This window comes from Carcharhinus amblyrhynchos, chromosome 35 (genome assembly GCF_965287045.1).
Source record: "Carcharhinus amblyrhynchos chromosome 35, sCarAmb.v2.hapA, whole genome shotgun sequence".
NCBI classification, from domain to species: Eukaryota; Metazoa; Chordata; class Chondrichthyes; order Carcharhiniformes; family Carcharhinidae; genus Carcharhinus; species Carcharhinus amblyrhynchos.
In genome coordinates, this window is record NC_137358.1 from 15500312 (window position 1) to 15514654 (window position 14343).

At 44.5% G+C, this 14343-nt stretch overlaps 1 protein-coding gene across 5 annotated transcripts in view; it reads left to right on the plus strand.

Moving 5' to 3' along the window:
• hmgxb4a (HMG box domain containing 4a) overlaps positions 1 to 14343 on the plus strand; it is a 55091-nt gene that overhangs the window by 27812 nt on the left and 12936 nt on the right. For all 5 annotated transcript variants that reach the window (XM_080217548.1, XM_080217551.1, XM_080217550.1 and 2 more), the window contains 4 exons: positions 455 to 1410; positions 3727 to 3805; positions 7596 to 7660; positions 14026 to 14137. In XM_080217548.1, coding sequence (XP_080073674.1) covers positions 455 to 1410; positions 3727 to 3805; positions 7596 to 7660; positions 14026 to 14137 — 1212 coding nt within the window. The remainder of the gene's footprint in view (positions 1 to 454; positions 1411 to 3726; positions 3806 to 7595; positions 7661 to 14025; positions 14138 to 14343) is intronic.

Consider the following 14343-nt stretch of genomic DNA (forward strand, 5'->3'; position numbering starts at 1 on the left):
CCCGAGCTAATCCGCCTGACACTAAGGGGCAATTTAGCATGGCCAATCAACCTAACCAGCACATCTTTCAGACTGTGGGAGGAAACCGGAGCATCCGGAGGAAACCCATGCAGATACGGGGAGAATGTGTAAACTCAACACAGACGGTGACCCAAGACAGGAATTGAATCGAGGTACCTGGCGCTGTGAGGCAGCAGTGCTAACCCTGCCACCCTGCCATGACTTTCTTATATGCATATGCCCTTTGGTTTTGGAAATCCCCTGCGCGCGCACATACACACACACCGACACACACACCCCCCCAAAAAAATAGAAACACCTTATGTGCACTCACCCTACTAAATCCCTTCATAATTTGAAAGGCCTCTATTCGCTCAGCCCCCAGTCTGTTCGGAATTTCTACGTATATGTGAAGATGCGTTCACTTTTTTTTATCTTTTCTGTATAAATGTAGAACTGTCACCGATGGAACCTGTGAAGAAGAAGAAGAAGTCTGAGGGTCATCAGGCTGAGTCTGCCATGGGTCTCCTCAAGGCTATAACCTCACCCGCAACAGCGGTTCCAAAACCTTCCAAAAAAGCCGAGAAAGCCTTTTCTACCTTCAGCTCGCCATCTTATCCTCCTTTATACCCGGAGAGTAGAAAGGAACACAAGAAAAAGGCCAGCAGCACAGAGCACGAGGAAACCTCTGAGGAAGGGGATTTCCACAAGTCGAAGAAGATGAAGCCCCTCTTTGTAAATACAGACACTGTGACTGTGCGTGAGGCGGAGGGTTTGAAAATGAAACTCCTCCTCTCGCCCAAGGACAAATCTGGTACGGACGATGAGGCATTTAACTTTGCCATGACATCCAGTCTCAAGAAATCATCCAAAAAGCTTAGCAGGGAGGATCATGCCTCTTTCCTCTCCGCCCTCGACACCCACAGCATGCCAAAAGCGATTGTTCGCAAAAAGCACAAGTCGGAGTCCCGGGTGAGCGAGAGTTTTGACTCCGAAGCGCACTTCTACACTGATATTCATGCCAGCAACCTCTCCGAGTACGACCTCTCGGGCTTGGAGGCGCTGGAAACGGCGTCATCCTCTGGCGGGGAGCTGGAGGCGGGAGAGCTGGTCATTGATGACTCTTTCCGTGAGATGAAGAAGAAGAAGAAGAAAGACAAAAAGAGCAAAAAGAAGAAGGACAAGGAGAAGCATCGAGAAAAGAAGCACTCCAAGTCAAAGAAGCTGCATCCCCATTCCCCGGGGAAGGTCTCATCAGCCACTAAGTGCTGCCACCCGTCACAGTCGACGGTGAGCACACCTTATGCGATAAATGTGCCCCCACCTTCCATATTCCACATGGAAGGACAGAGTGAGAAAAAGAAGAAAAAGGAAGAGAAAGACAAAGAAAAGATTGAGAAACCGGAAAAGGTGAGGAATCTGTGACTTGAAAAATTTTTGATTTGACTTATTATTGTCACATGTACTAGCATGCAGTGAAAAGTATTGTTTCTTGCGTGCTATACAGACAAAGCATTCTATTCATAGAGAAGGAAACGAGAGTGCAGAATGTAAAATAACAGTAACAGCAAGGGTGTAGCGAAAGATCAACTTAATGTGAGGTAGGCCCATTCAAAAGTCTGATGGCAACAGAGTCAGTTGGTATGTGACCTCAGACTTTTGTATCTTTTTCCTGATGGAAGAACATGGAAGAGAGAATGTCCGGGGTGTGTGGGGTCCTTAATTATGCTGGCTGCTTTTCCGAGGCAGTGGGAAGTGTAGACAGAGTCAATGGATGGGAGGCTGCTTTGTGTGATGGATTGGGCTTTGTTCATGACCCTTTGCAATTTCTTGCTGTTTTGGGCAGAGCAGGAGCCATACCAACCTGTGATACAACCAGAAAGTAGAGGCGTTGGTGGGGTTTCTTAACTGTGGTGTCGGCATGGCGGGGGGTACCAGGACAGGTTGTTTTCAGCCCAGTGAGTCTGCTCCTCCATTCAATTACAGCTGATATATTTCTCAACCCCATTCTCTCGCTTTTCCCCCCTAATCTTTGATCCCCTTACCAATCAAGAGCCTATCTATTTCTGTCTTAAATGCACCTGGCCTCCACAGCCTCCTGTGGCAATGAATTCCACAGATTCCCTACACGTGGCTGAAGAAATTCCTCCTCATCTTGGTTCTAAAGGGTCATCCCTTTACTCTGAGGCTGTACCCTCAGTCCCAAGCCTCTCTTACTAATGGAAACATCTTCCCCACATCCACTCTTTCCAGTATACTTCCTTATTCTCTAAGTTTCAATAAGATCCCCCCTTATCTTTCTAAACGCCACTGAGTCCTGAAACACTCCTCACATGTCAAACTTTTCATTCCTGGGATCATTCTCATGAACCTCGTCTGGATCTTCACCAAAGGCAGCACATCCTTCCTTAGATACGGGACCCAAAATTGCTCATAATCTTCCAGATGTTTCTAACCAGAGCCTTATGAGGCCTTAGTAGTACATTCCTGCTCTAGTCCTCTCGAAATGAATGCTAACATTGTATTTGCCTTTCTAACTACCAACTCAGCCTGCAAGTTAACCTTAAGAAAATCCTGAACTAGGACTTCCAAGTCCCTTTGCACTTCCCATTTCTGAATTTTCTCCCCATTAGAAAATAGTCTATGCCTGTATTCTTCCTACCAAAGTGCATAAGCTCACACTTTCCCACGTTGTATTCCATCTGCCACTTTCTTGTCCACTCTCCTAACCTGTCCAAGCCCTTCTGCAGCCTCCTTGCCTCCTCAGTATTACCTGTCCCTCCACCTGAGTTTGTATCATCTGCAAAAGTTTTTTTTTGAAGTATATTTATTCGTCACAAGTAGGCTTACATTAACAATGAAATGAAAATTCTCTAGTTGCCATACTCCGGTGCCTGTTTGGGCACACCGAGGAAGAATTTATGATGGCCAATTCACTTAACCTTTGGACTGTGGAAGGAAACCAGAGCATCCGGAGGAAACCCACACACACACAGGGAAAATGTGCAAACTCCACACAGTGACCCAAGCTGGGAATTGAACTCGGGTCTCAGGCGCTGTGAGGCCATGATGTGGAGATGCCAGCATTAGATTGGGATAAGCACAGTAAGAAGTATCACATCACCAGGTTAAAGTCCAACAGGTTTATTTGGTAACACGAGCTTTCGGAGCCTCGAGCTCCTCCTTCAGGTGAGTGAGGATTTGTGTTCACAAACAGGGTATGTGAAGACACAAATGACTTTATATGCCCTGTTTGTGAACGCAAGTCCTGACTCACCTGAAGAAGGAGTTTGAGGCTCTGAAAGCTGGTGCTGCAAAATAAACCTGTTGGAATTTAACCTGATGTTGTGAGACTTCTTGCTGTGAGGCAGTGATGCTAATCACTGCTCCACAGTGCCCCTAGTTTCTTCATCTAGATCATTAATGTATATTGAGAAAAGTTGTGGTCCCAACACTGACCCTGCCGAACTCCACTAGTCACCAGCTGCCATCCTGAAAAGGACCCTTTATCCCCACTCTCTGCCTTCTTTCAGTCGGCTAAACTTTGATCCATGCTAATGTCTTGCCTCAAACAGTGCGGGTTCTTACCTTACTCAGCAGCCTCCTGTGCAGCACCTTGTCAAAAGGCCTTCTGGATTATAATTGGAAAGCAGCAGTTTGTGCTGAAATAGGCATCAAAGGGATCAAGAATTTCTTTTCTAATTATATTTTTATCCTTTTTTACAGAAAAAGAAGAATATGTCTGCTTATCAACTGTTTTGCAAGGAATATCGTATTAACATTGTTGCTGAACACCCAGGAATTGGTGAGCATTATTTTAACGCACGTTGTCGGCATGCTTGCTTGTCGAAGGTAAGAGTCTCATTTCTTAGAACCATACAATCCTACATTGCAAAAGGAGACTATTCAGCCCATTGAGTCTGCACTGACCACAATCCCATCCAGGCCCTATCCCCATAACCCCATGCACTTACCTTAGCTAGTCCACTGACTCTAAGGGGTATTCTCAGGTATTTGTCCCCGATTTAGGAAATTGGACCGGTGGGAGGGGGGGTGGACTTGCGTCTGTAATGCCCTGGATTAGTTGCTATGAGATCAGTTTTGGATTATCCCTTTTTGCCTCCAGAGGTCCTGCCAAGGCATAGCTACTGAGACCACACCTGGTTGATAAAATCACAGTGGTGCAGCCAGAGAAGGCCATTTGACCTGCTGTGCTTGTGCTGTTTCTCTGAAAAGTCTTTCCAATTAGCCCTAATCTTCCTACAAAACCCTGTTTGGGGGGGAATAAAAGCAGTTAATCATTATCATCGAATGGGACAAAGATGTCATGTTCCTCCAGCAGTGAAGCAAAGCTCTTGCTGATCTGAGTACCATGTATAGCAACGGGATGACCACAGTGAGGATTTTACAAGACCAAAGGAAGGCAGCAAGGTGGCATGGTTGTTAGCGCTGCTGCCTCTCAGCGCCAGGGACCTGGGTTCAATTCTGGCCTCAGGTGACTGTCTGGAGTTTGCACGTTCTCCCCATGTCTCCATGGGTTTCTTCCGAGCTCCAGCTTCCTCCCACAGACCAAAGATATGCAGGTTAGGTGGACTGGCCGTGGTAAATCGACCCTTAGTGTTAGGGGAACAAGCAGGGTAAAATACTTGGGGTTAAGAGATAGGATCTGGGTGGGTTTGTGGTTGGTGCAGCCTCGATGGGCCAAGTGGCCTCCTCCTGCACTGTCAGGATTCTATGATTCTAAGTCTTGAGAGGTTTGGGTAAAATGGCTCCTGACCTGGTCACAACCATGTTTCTGAAAGAGTTGAGTTTGACACTTCTGCTATTCAGTGTGATCATGGCTGATCCTGTATCTCAATAAGAAATCTAACAACACCAGGTTAAAGTCCAACAGGTTTATTTGGTAGTAAACGCCACTAGCTTTTGGAGCGCTGCTGTGAGTGTTGTGAGACCTCTTACTGTGTTTATCCCAGCCCTACACCGGCATCTCCACATCATGACTACCTGTATCTCAATGCCATATTCCCGCTTTCTCCCCATATCCCTTGATGCTATTAAAATCTAAAGCAAAACAAGAGGAAGAATTGAGCTGGGATTAGGTGGTTGCTTATTCTGAAAGCCAGTTTAAGCACGATGGGACAAACGTCCTCCTGCACCATTAAATGCTACAATTATACAAACGGTTATCATGTGCTTTGTTGAGACTATCCAAATTAAAACATGTTAAGGTGCAGGGACTATTAAATTGAGATACTGGAGGTTAACCAGACACCATTGATATAGAAAGGCAGTTTGTGAAAAGCCAAACAGAGAAACCATAGAATGTGATTATCTAATGCTGAAGCTGCATATAAAGACTTAGAGTAACCAGTATTCTGTCACTTGGTGTCTCATTAATGTAATATGCGGCTCACTGAGTGCTACATTTTATACCAGTAATGGGCAACTTAGGCAGGTGAGTGAGTTGTATGAGTGACCCTCCTTCATCTCAGTGGGTTACAAGATTGAAATCAGGCTTGTTCACTAACCGTGACCCCATGAATAAGATTAAATCTATTTAAATACATTTGGGACAGCACGGTGGCACAGTGATTAGCACTGCTACCTCACAGCACCAGGGATCTGGGTTCAGCTCTGGCCTCAGGTCACTGTCTGTGTGGGGTTTATACATTGGTGTGGGTTTCCTCCTGGTGCTCCTACTTGCGACACTAATAAAATAAATGAAACTAATGGGTTATAGGATTTGCTTAATCATAAGAACATAAGAAATAGGAGCAGGAGTAGGCCATCTAGCCCTTCGAGCCTGCCCCACCATTCAATGAGATCATGGCTGATCTGTCGTGGCTCAGTTCCACATTCCCGCCCTCTCCCCATAACCCTTAATCCCCTTGCTTATCAAAAATCCATCAACCCGCATCTTAAAAATATTTAGCGTGGCGGCCTCCACCACTTCAACGGGCAGAGAATTCCAGAGATTCACCACCCTTTGAGTGAAGAAATTCCTCCTCAACTCCGTTCTAAACTGCTCCCCCTTTATCTTGAGGCTGTGCCCCCTAGTCCTACTGTCCTTTCTGAGCGGGAAGAGTCTCTCCACCTCTATCCTATCCATCCCATTCATCATCTTATACGTCTCAATGAGATTCCCCCTCATTCTTCTAAACTGTAACGAGTACAAGCCTAGTTTATTCAGCCTCTCCTCATAGTTCAACCCCCTCAACTCCGGTATCAGCCTAGTAAACCTCCTCTGCACTCCCTCCAAGGCCAAAATATCCTTACGTAAGTGCGGCGACCAAAACTGCACACAGTACTCCAGCTGCGGCCTCACCAGTGCCCTATACAGCTGCAGCAAGACCTCCCTACTTTTATATTCAATCCCCCTCGCTATGAAGGCCAGCATCCCATTAGCCTTCCTGACCACCTGCTGCACCTGCAGGCTGGGTTTTTGCGACTCATGCACAAGGACCCGGAGGTCCCTCTGCACCATCGTTTGCTGCAGTTTTTCGCCCCGTAAGTAATAATCCTTCCTGCCGTTATTCCTACCAAAGTGGACCACCTCACACTTGCCAACATTAAATTCCATTTGCCAGTTCCTGGCCCATTCGCCCAGCCTATCTAGATCCTTCTGCAGACTCTCCACACCCTCCGCGCAATTTGCCGTTCCACCAATCTTGGTGTCATCAGCAAATTTCGACACCATACACTTGGTTCCCTCCTCCAGATCATCTATATAAATGGTAAATAGCTGAGGCCCCAGCACCGACCCCTGGGGCACTCCACTAGTCACCAACCGCCAATCCGAATAGCACCCATTAACTCCCACTCTCTGCCTCCTATTTGACAACCAATCCTCTATCCACGCTACCCCCAACTCCATGCCCCCTTACCTTCTGCAATAACCTCTTGTGAGGTACCTTGTCAAACGCCTTCTGAAAATCAAGAAAGACCATACCCACTGCCCTAATATAATAATAAAACTAATGTCAACCTCAAATGATAAAAACAAAAAAAACTTACATTTTTGACACAGGGCGCATACAGCTCTCACCGTCAATGTTATGAGCAATCAGCACGCACCTCTCTTCACTTGCCCTTGCTTTACGTGCGTATTACTTCAGTCACATCGGTAGGAAAAAAATATGTAGACTTAAATCAGCAGAATATGGCAACCCTGCACATGGACAACAAAAATGTCTTGTGGGCCACACTCAGCATCCAGGTGGGCTGCGTGTAGCCCTGGATGACAGATCACCCACCCTTCCTTGAGACTGATTCTGTCAAGTCTTTCAAAATTGAATTTGATGGATTACTGACCCAACAAAGATAGACCTGAATTTGGGGTGTAAAATTCCTGTTTATAAAAGGCAGCTGAGATCATGAAAGAAAACTCGAGATGTCAAGAGACTTTTTTGATTTTTTTTGTTGCTTAATTTTTCTGTTCATTGTGTTTGGATATCCTGATTTGAGGATCAGTATACCTCTTTGAGCTTAATCATCGATCCCATCTTTCAGTAAATTGGCAAGACAACGTCTTCTTGGTCACTTCATTGCGGTTAAGCGTAAATTAAGATTCTCACTGTTCGTTGCCTTTCCTACAGATTTTGGTGAGCTTAGCAAGAAGTTGGCCGAGGTATGGAAACAGCTTCCTGACAAGGAAAAACAGGTAATCATCGCCTATTCCTGCACTGTGTTCAGACCAGCTTTTAGAAACCGTCCTGTTACAGACTGAGCACACACTGTTAGTTTGCAGCCAGCTTGGGAAATGTTCACATGGAGATTTAAGCAAAACAAGTTGTACAGTGCTGACTCTTGATTCAATCCCCAGCCAGTTGGTGAAGTATGGAACCAGATATCACTACTTTTCTTGATAATAGGATTATTAGTAGAATGCAGCATTACATACTCTTTTCTGTAAGAAGTCTTACAACACGAGGTTAAAGTCCAACAGGTTTATTTGGAATCACGAGCTTTCAGAGCACTGCCCCTTCATCAGTTGAGTCTCACCAGAGAAAGGGGCAGCGGTCCAAAAGCTCGTAGTTCCAAATAAACCTGTTGAACTTTAACCTGATGTTGTGAGACTCCTTACTGTGCCCACCCCAGTCCAACGCTGGCATCTCCGCATCATACTTTTCTCTCTGCTTAGAGATGCTGCCAGACCTGCTGAGATTTTCCAGCATTTTCTTCTTTGGTTTCAGATTCCAGCATTTGCAGCAATTTGCTTTATCCAGTGTTTAACTCACTTCCATTTCTCTTCCAGGAATGCTTACCCTGAAGAAGTACTACTCTTCTGTCTGACAGGATTTCTGCCTCCCCCCCCCCCCCGATTCCATCTGCTTTCCGTTTCTCTGTTAATGTTGGACAAGGTACTTACCAAGACTCGCTTCCCCATTTCCTTTCTCAGTGACTGTCTTCATCTCTGACTTACCCAACGTGGATTTCAACTCAAATTCCACCCTGTACGTAACCTCCAGGACATATAACATTCTTTGAACTGCTGTTCTTGCTGTATCCTGAAAACCACACACAGTGCCATGCGCTGCCACTTAACACTCGACATCTCTGTCCTGCAGCACTGTCTTACTCTCTCTCAAAGCTATCCCTGTCCCCAGTGTCATTTCATCCTTCGTATCATTCGACACCGTAATAAGAAACTTTTCCTGTTTTGTGCAGATGTTAAGGAATGCAAGCTTCAACAACTCATTAACACCACTGCCCATCATAGGCCTCTCACCAGTCCCAATCCCTCGAATTCTGTCTGTTCTAGCCCCAGCCATGTGTTCACCCTCCGACCTTCCCCTCTTCGCACCCTACATCCTGTAACGACTCCATCCCTTTCTCTCAGCTCCTTCACCTCCGTCTCATTTGTTCCGATGATGCCACTTTCCAAAGTGGTGCTTCTAATATGTGCTGCTGTTTCCTCAACTGTGGTTTCCCACCTACAGTTGTTGACAGGGCCGTCAACAGCGTCTGACCCCCACTTTGACCCTCACTGTTCCCCTCCTTCCCTGAACAAGGATAGAATCCCCTTTGTTCTCACATTTTACCCCACCAGCCTCTGTAAGCAAAGCGTAATCCTCCACCATTTTCGTCAACCCCAGCTTGATGCCACCACTAAACACATCTTCCTTTCACTCCCTCTGTTAGCATGACACAGAGACCATTCCCTCTGGGATAACCTAGTCCACTCCTCCACTATACCCAACACCTCTACCGTCACTTATGGCACAATTGCAGAAGGTGTAACACCTGCTCCTTTACCTCTTCCATGATTACCATCCAAGGTTCACAGCATTCATTCCAGGTTAAACAGTGTTTCACTTACACGTCTTTCAATTTGGTGTATTGCATTCTCTGCTCCCAATGTGGTCTCCTCTATACCAGAGAGACCAAACATGGGTGATCGCTTTGCTGAGCACCTTCAGTCTGTGTGTATCAGGACCCTGACCTTCTGGTTGCTTGCCATTTTAATACATAATCTTGCTCCCATGCCCACATGTCTGTCCTTGGCCTGTTGCAATGTTCCAGTGAAGCTCAACCCAAACTGGAGGAACAGCATCTCAGTTTACGGCTCGGCCTCTTACAACCTTCCAATCTCAACATCGAATTCAACAACTTCAGGTGATCAGCTCCACTTCACCTCGACCCCTTTGTTTTCCTTTTATTTAATTTTTAGCTGTTCTCTACCTTTTACTTCTTTATTGTCTTTCTTTATTTTTCTTTCTCCCCTCAATTTTATCCCCCCTTTCCTTATCTTTTCTTCTCCTATGCTTCCCCCCTTTTCTCAATTTTACCTCTCTTCCACCCATCCCTCCACAATGCACACCCACATGCATGCATGCATACATACACGCGCGTGTGCGCACACGCACACACATACATGTGCACGTGTGCACACGCACACAGACACATCTTCATCTGTCACGGTTTACCCTCTGATTTTAGCTTCTCTGCCGTTTGGCCATTCACACCTTCTATTCTCTCTATGGGCTGCCATTAGCAGCCTTTTCTTTCGTTTTTGTGGCTATGACTTATCTTTCATTCTCTGACACTACAACATAAATATCTCAGTTTTGTCAAAGGGTCATCTGGACTTAAAACATCAGCTCTTTTCTCTCCTTACAGATGCCCCCAAACCTGCTGAGACTTTCCAACGTTTTCTCTTTTGGTGGCAGCATTATATATGTCTGCTTTGTACCAACTATCCCCATGACCCAGCAATCTCTCTTTGTAAGTCCTCTAGGTACTCTTGGCGGCATGGTGTTACAGTAGTTAGCGCTGCTGCCTCACAATGCCAGGGACTCGGGTTCGATTCCCAGCCAGGGTCATTGTCTGTGTGGAGTCTGCATGTTCTCCCAGTGCCTGTGTGGGTTTCCTCCACCTGCTCTGGTTTCCTCCCAGAGTCCAAAAGACGTGCTGGTTAGGGACATTGGCCATGCTAAATTCTCCCTCAGTGTACCAGAACAGGTGCCAGAGTGTGGTGACTAGGGGATTTTCACAGTAACTTCATTGCATTGTTAATGTAAGCTTACTGTAACACTAATAAATAAAGGATTTTAATACTGGTTTCATTTCAGAATAGATGCCCATGTAGATAAATTTGAGTTGATATTTCATGGTCATGTTAAATGAAACAACTTGCATTTCTACGGCACCATTGACATCCTCGGGTCATCCTAAACATTTTGCAACCTATTATTTACTTTTAAAATGTATTCAGTTATTTTAATAACTAAATGCAACATCAGTCAAAGGACAGCAACATCCAACAGTCTGCAAACTAAATAAACCCACATCATAGCCAAGTAAATGACAAAGTCAAATACACCAAGTATATATCTTGGAAATTGCATCATGCATTGAACAGTCAAAATGAACTGATCATGTGACCCAGCAATCTAAAAATGTTGTGTGTGTTAAATATGACTGATCTAGAATCAAACAGGGATATTGGAATTTTTCCGCCCCACACGCCATGGAGTGGAAAAAGTTCTGTTGACCTCAGGCAGGATTTTCTGGCCTTGGGTGAGCGTGGCAGGAAAATCCCGCACAATGTCTCACTAATTTTTTTTTTAACGTTGCTTTTCTTTGAATCATATTGCTTGTGCATCTTGTCGTCAGTGGTGTGTCGACAAGTCATTCACTGATCTGGAGTGTGGCCCTAGTTCATATGCTGAAAATCTGGAGTGCCTTGATCTTGTGACCTTCAGACGTAGCGGTGGCATTGGGCTAGATTTTAACTCGCTCAAAACCCATTGATTTGTATGCAAGTGTTAAGAAGCACGTGGATTTCCCATTTTCCCCCCCTCTGGGAAGCACCTACCCTGAAAGCCCCGAGTTTCTGTGCCGTTTCAGTTGATGACCCTGCATTCGGTTGTTGTGCGGCACTCCATTGCTCTAAAAGTCCAATACAGATTTACATTCACCCAAGGCATGATCGGCTCAGTTTCGATTAAAAGTGGATTGACCATTTAGTGCTTTGCTTAATACCTTTGAATTTTTAACCACATTATTTGTAGCAGAAAACAAGCACTGATCCAAACTGGTGCAGGCAATTAAGAATCGGCAATAAATGCTGGCCTCGCCAATGATTCCCGTGATTTTTTTAAAATTCATATTGTGTGTGTATAGCCAATTAATAGGCCTTTTAGTGAAACTGTAAACCAAAGGATTAAATAGCAGCATGGGTACAAAGTGAGTAAGAGGCTAAAAGAAGGGCATAGTGTCAAGGGTTGTTTTTCAGACTGGTTGGAAGTATCATAGAATCATGGAATCCCTATAGTGCAGAATGAGGCCATTTGGCCCATCAAGCCTGCACTGACAACGATCCCACCCAGGCCCTATTCCTGTAACCCCCATATATTTATCCTCCTAATCCCCTTGACCCTAATGGACAATTTATCATGGCCAATCTACCCTAACTTGCGCGTCTTTGGACTGTGGGAGGAAACTGGAGCACCTGGAGGAAACCCACACAGACACAGGGAGAATGTGTAAACGCCACACAAGACAGTGACCGAAGCTGAGGATCGAACCTAGGTTCCTGACGCTGTGAGGCAACAGTGCTAACCACTATCTCAGCATGCTGCCGATACCAGCAGTATTCCCTAAGCGTCAACATGAGGGCTACTGTTCTTTTTGATGTATATTAGAGGTTAAAAGTACTTTAGAAGTTTGCAGAGAGCATAAAACTTAGAAATAATGTAAACGGTGAGGAGGATAGTAACAGACTGAAGGAAGACAGAGACTGATGCAATGAGCAGATAATTTAACGCAAGGCAGCATGGTGTTGCATTTAGTTTTGCAAGAATGAAGACAAGGTGTTGTAAAGTAAATAGTACAATTTTGAAATGTGTAAATGAACAGAGAGACGTAGGATTTTGTGTACACAAGTCTTTGAAGGTGGCTGAATACATTGATTAAACTTAAAAGAAAAGCGAATGGGATCCTACAGTGGGGTAGAATGCAAAAGCATTTATGAGCCTTTATACTGTGTCTGACTTTGAGTGCCATGTTTTAACGAAGACATTAAATCTTTGGAGAGTGGTAGAATAAATCTTTTAGAATGTTGCCAGTGATGTGAAATGCCAGTTTTGTGAGTTGGCATAATGGCACTGTCATTGATTTAGTAATGCAGAGGCTATTGCTGTGGGAACACGGTTCAAATCCCACCTCTGGTGGAATTTGAGTTCAATTAATTAAGTTTGGAATTAAAAGCTCGGCTCATAAAACTATCATCAATCATAAAAACCCACCTAACATCCTTCAGGAAAGGAAATTTGCCATCTTTACCTGGTCTGACCTACGTATCACACACCGTAATGTGGTTGACTCATAACTGCCCTAATAGCTGAGTGAGCCAGCCCATTCAAGGATAATTTGGGATGGACAACAAATACTGGTTGTCTAGTCTACTCCTGTTCCTGTTTCTTATTGGAACCCCTGAGCATTAGTCCTGGTATTTCACTGGATTGCAATGTATTAAAATTTCAATCCTCTATAATGTGTTAAGTAATGCAGATTAAATATCCCAACAATTGGCTGAGTGAATTAAACAGCATGGTATTTTTGGTCATAATAGACTGAGTACAGACTGTACCAACCTGTGCTTACAAAACCCAAATCAAAATGTTAGATGGGATTCTGTAATTGGGCAGCACTTGTGGAACAATCCTGAATTAGCTCCACCAATAGCTCATAATGTGGTTCATTTATGCTTGCCAGAAGTGATATACATTTGCAAGCAGTTCTTTGCAAACAAAAGGAATATGTTCAAGCCTTGTCCTTTTTTTGAATTAGTTGGGAACTCGAAGAGCCTATAGTTCCCTGCTGATTTCTCCATGGCAATGCCTCGGCCAAACAGAGTTGACTTGCCAATCAATTTGCAATCCTGCAGTATCAGTTGTGATTATTTGAAATTTTGCAGTCTTGCATTTGTCCTGATGGGTGCAAAATGAAAAGCTTCAGCAACATGTCTCTTCAGCAGCTTTCAAGTAATGCAAAAAATAAAAACCAATTGACATTGAGTGTCATGCCAAAGCATTTTTAGTTCGCATTAGTCTCTGTGAACATTGCCAACCTGACTCTGGAAATGTGGGAACAGCAAACTATGTCCACTTGAGCTGTCTAATGCATTTAAGAGTTCTTTCTTTCAGAGGTGAGTTTTCCAGAGTGGTTATTTCCCATTACTCTTATTGACTCTGGGTTTCTTTTTCTCTCTTTTGTTGCTTTGTGTCAGGAGCTGATATGGCTGGAAGGGAAAGTTGTGTGTGTGTGTGTGTGTGTGTTGGGGGGGGGGGGGGGGTTTAGTTTTCTATGTTGGTAATCCTGTTTCTTGAGCAATGACTTTTCTGGTGACGATGTCAGACCTCTGATGGGATAGAGTTTGGGCAGATGTGTCGACTTCCACTGTGCTTTCAGTGAGCTATCCAGCAGCTTATTAAAATCTGTTCTTACTTACAAGACTTAATCTTGAATTAGATGCAGTGTGGATTGTTATGGAATGTGCAAAGGTTTTCCTTGTAATTGTAGGTCTGGAAGCAGAAGTGCCAATACTTACAGCACAAGCAGAACAAAGCTGAAGCCATGACAGTGAAACGGAAACTGACTGATCTATTGGAAGAGACATCTACTAAACAGAAAGGTATTCCTTATCAGAGAATATATAAAGAACAGGAACAGGCCTAATAATTTGTGTAGTTTGTCCCATACAATTGCAGTGCATCACAATATATGCACTCCCCATACCAGCTACAAGCCATGTGACCTCCCAGATAAAATAGACTAAACCCTGACCAATTAAATGGGGGGTGGACTAGGAAATTTTCCTCTGGCTTCTCCTCTCATCTC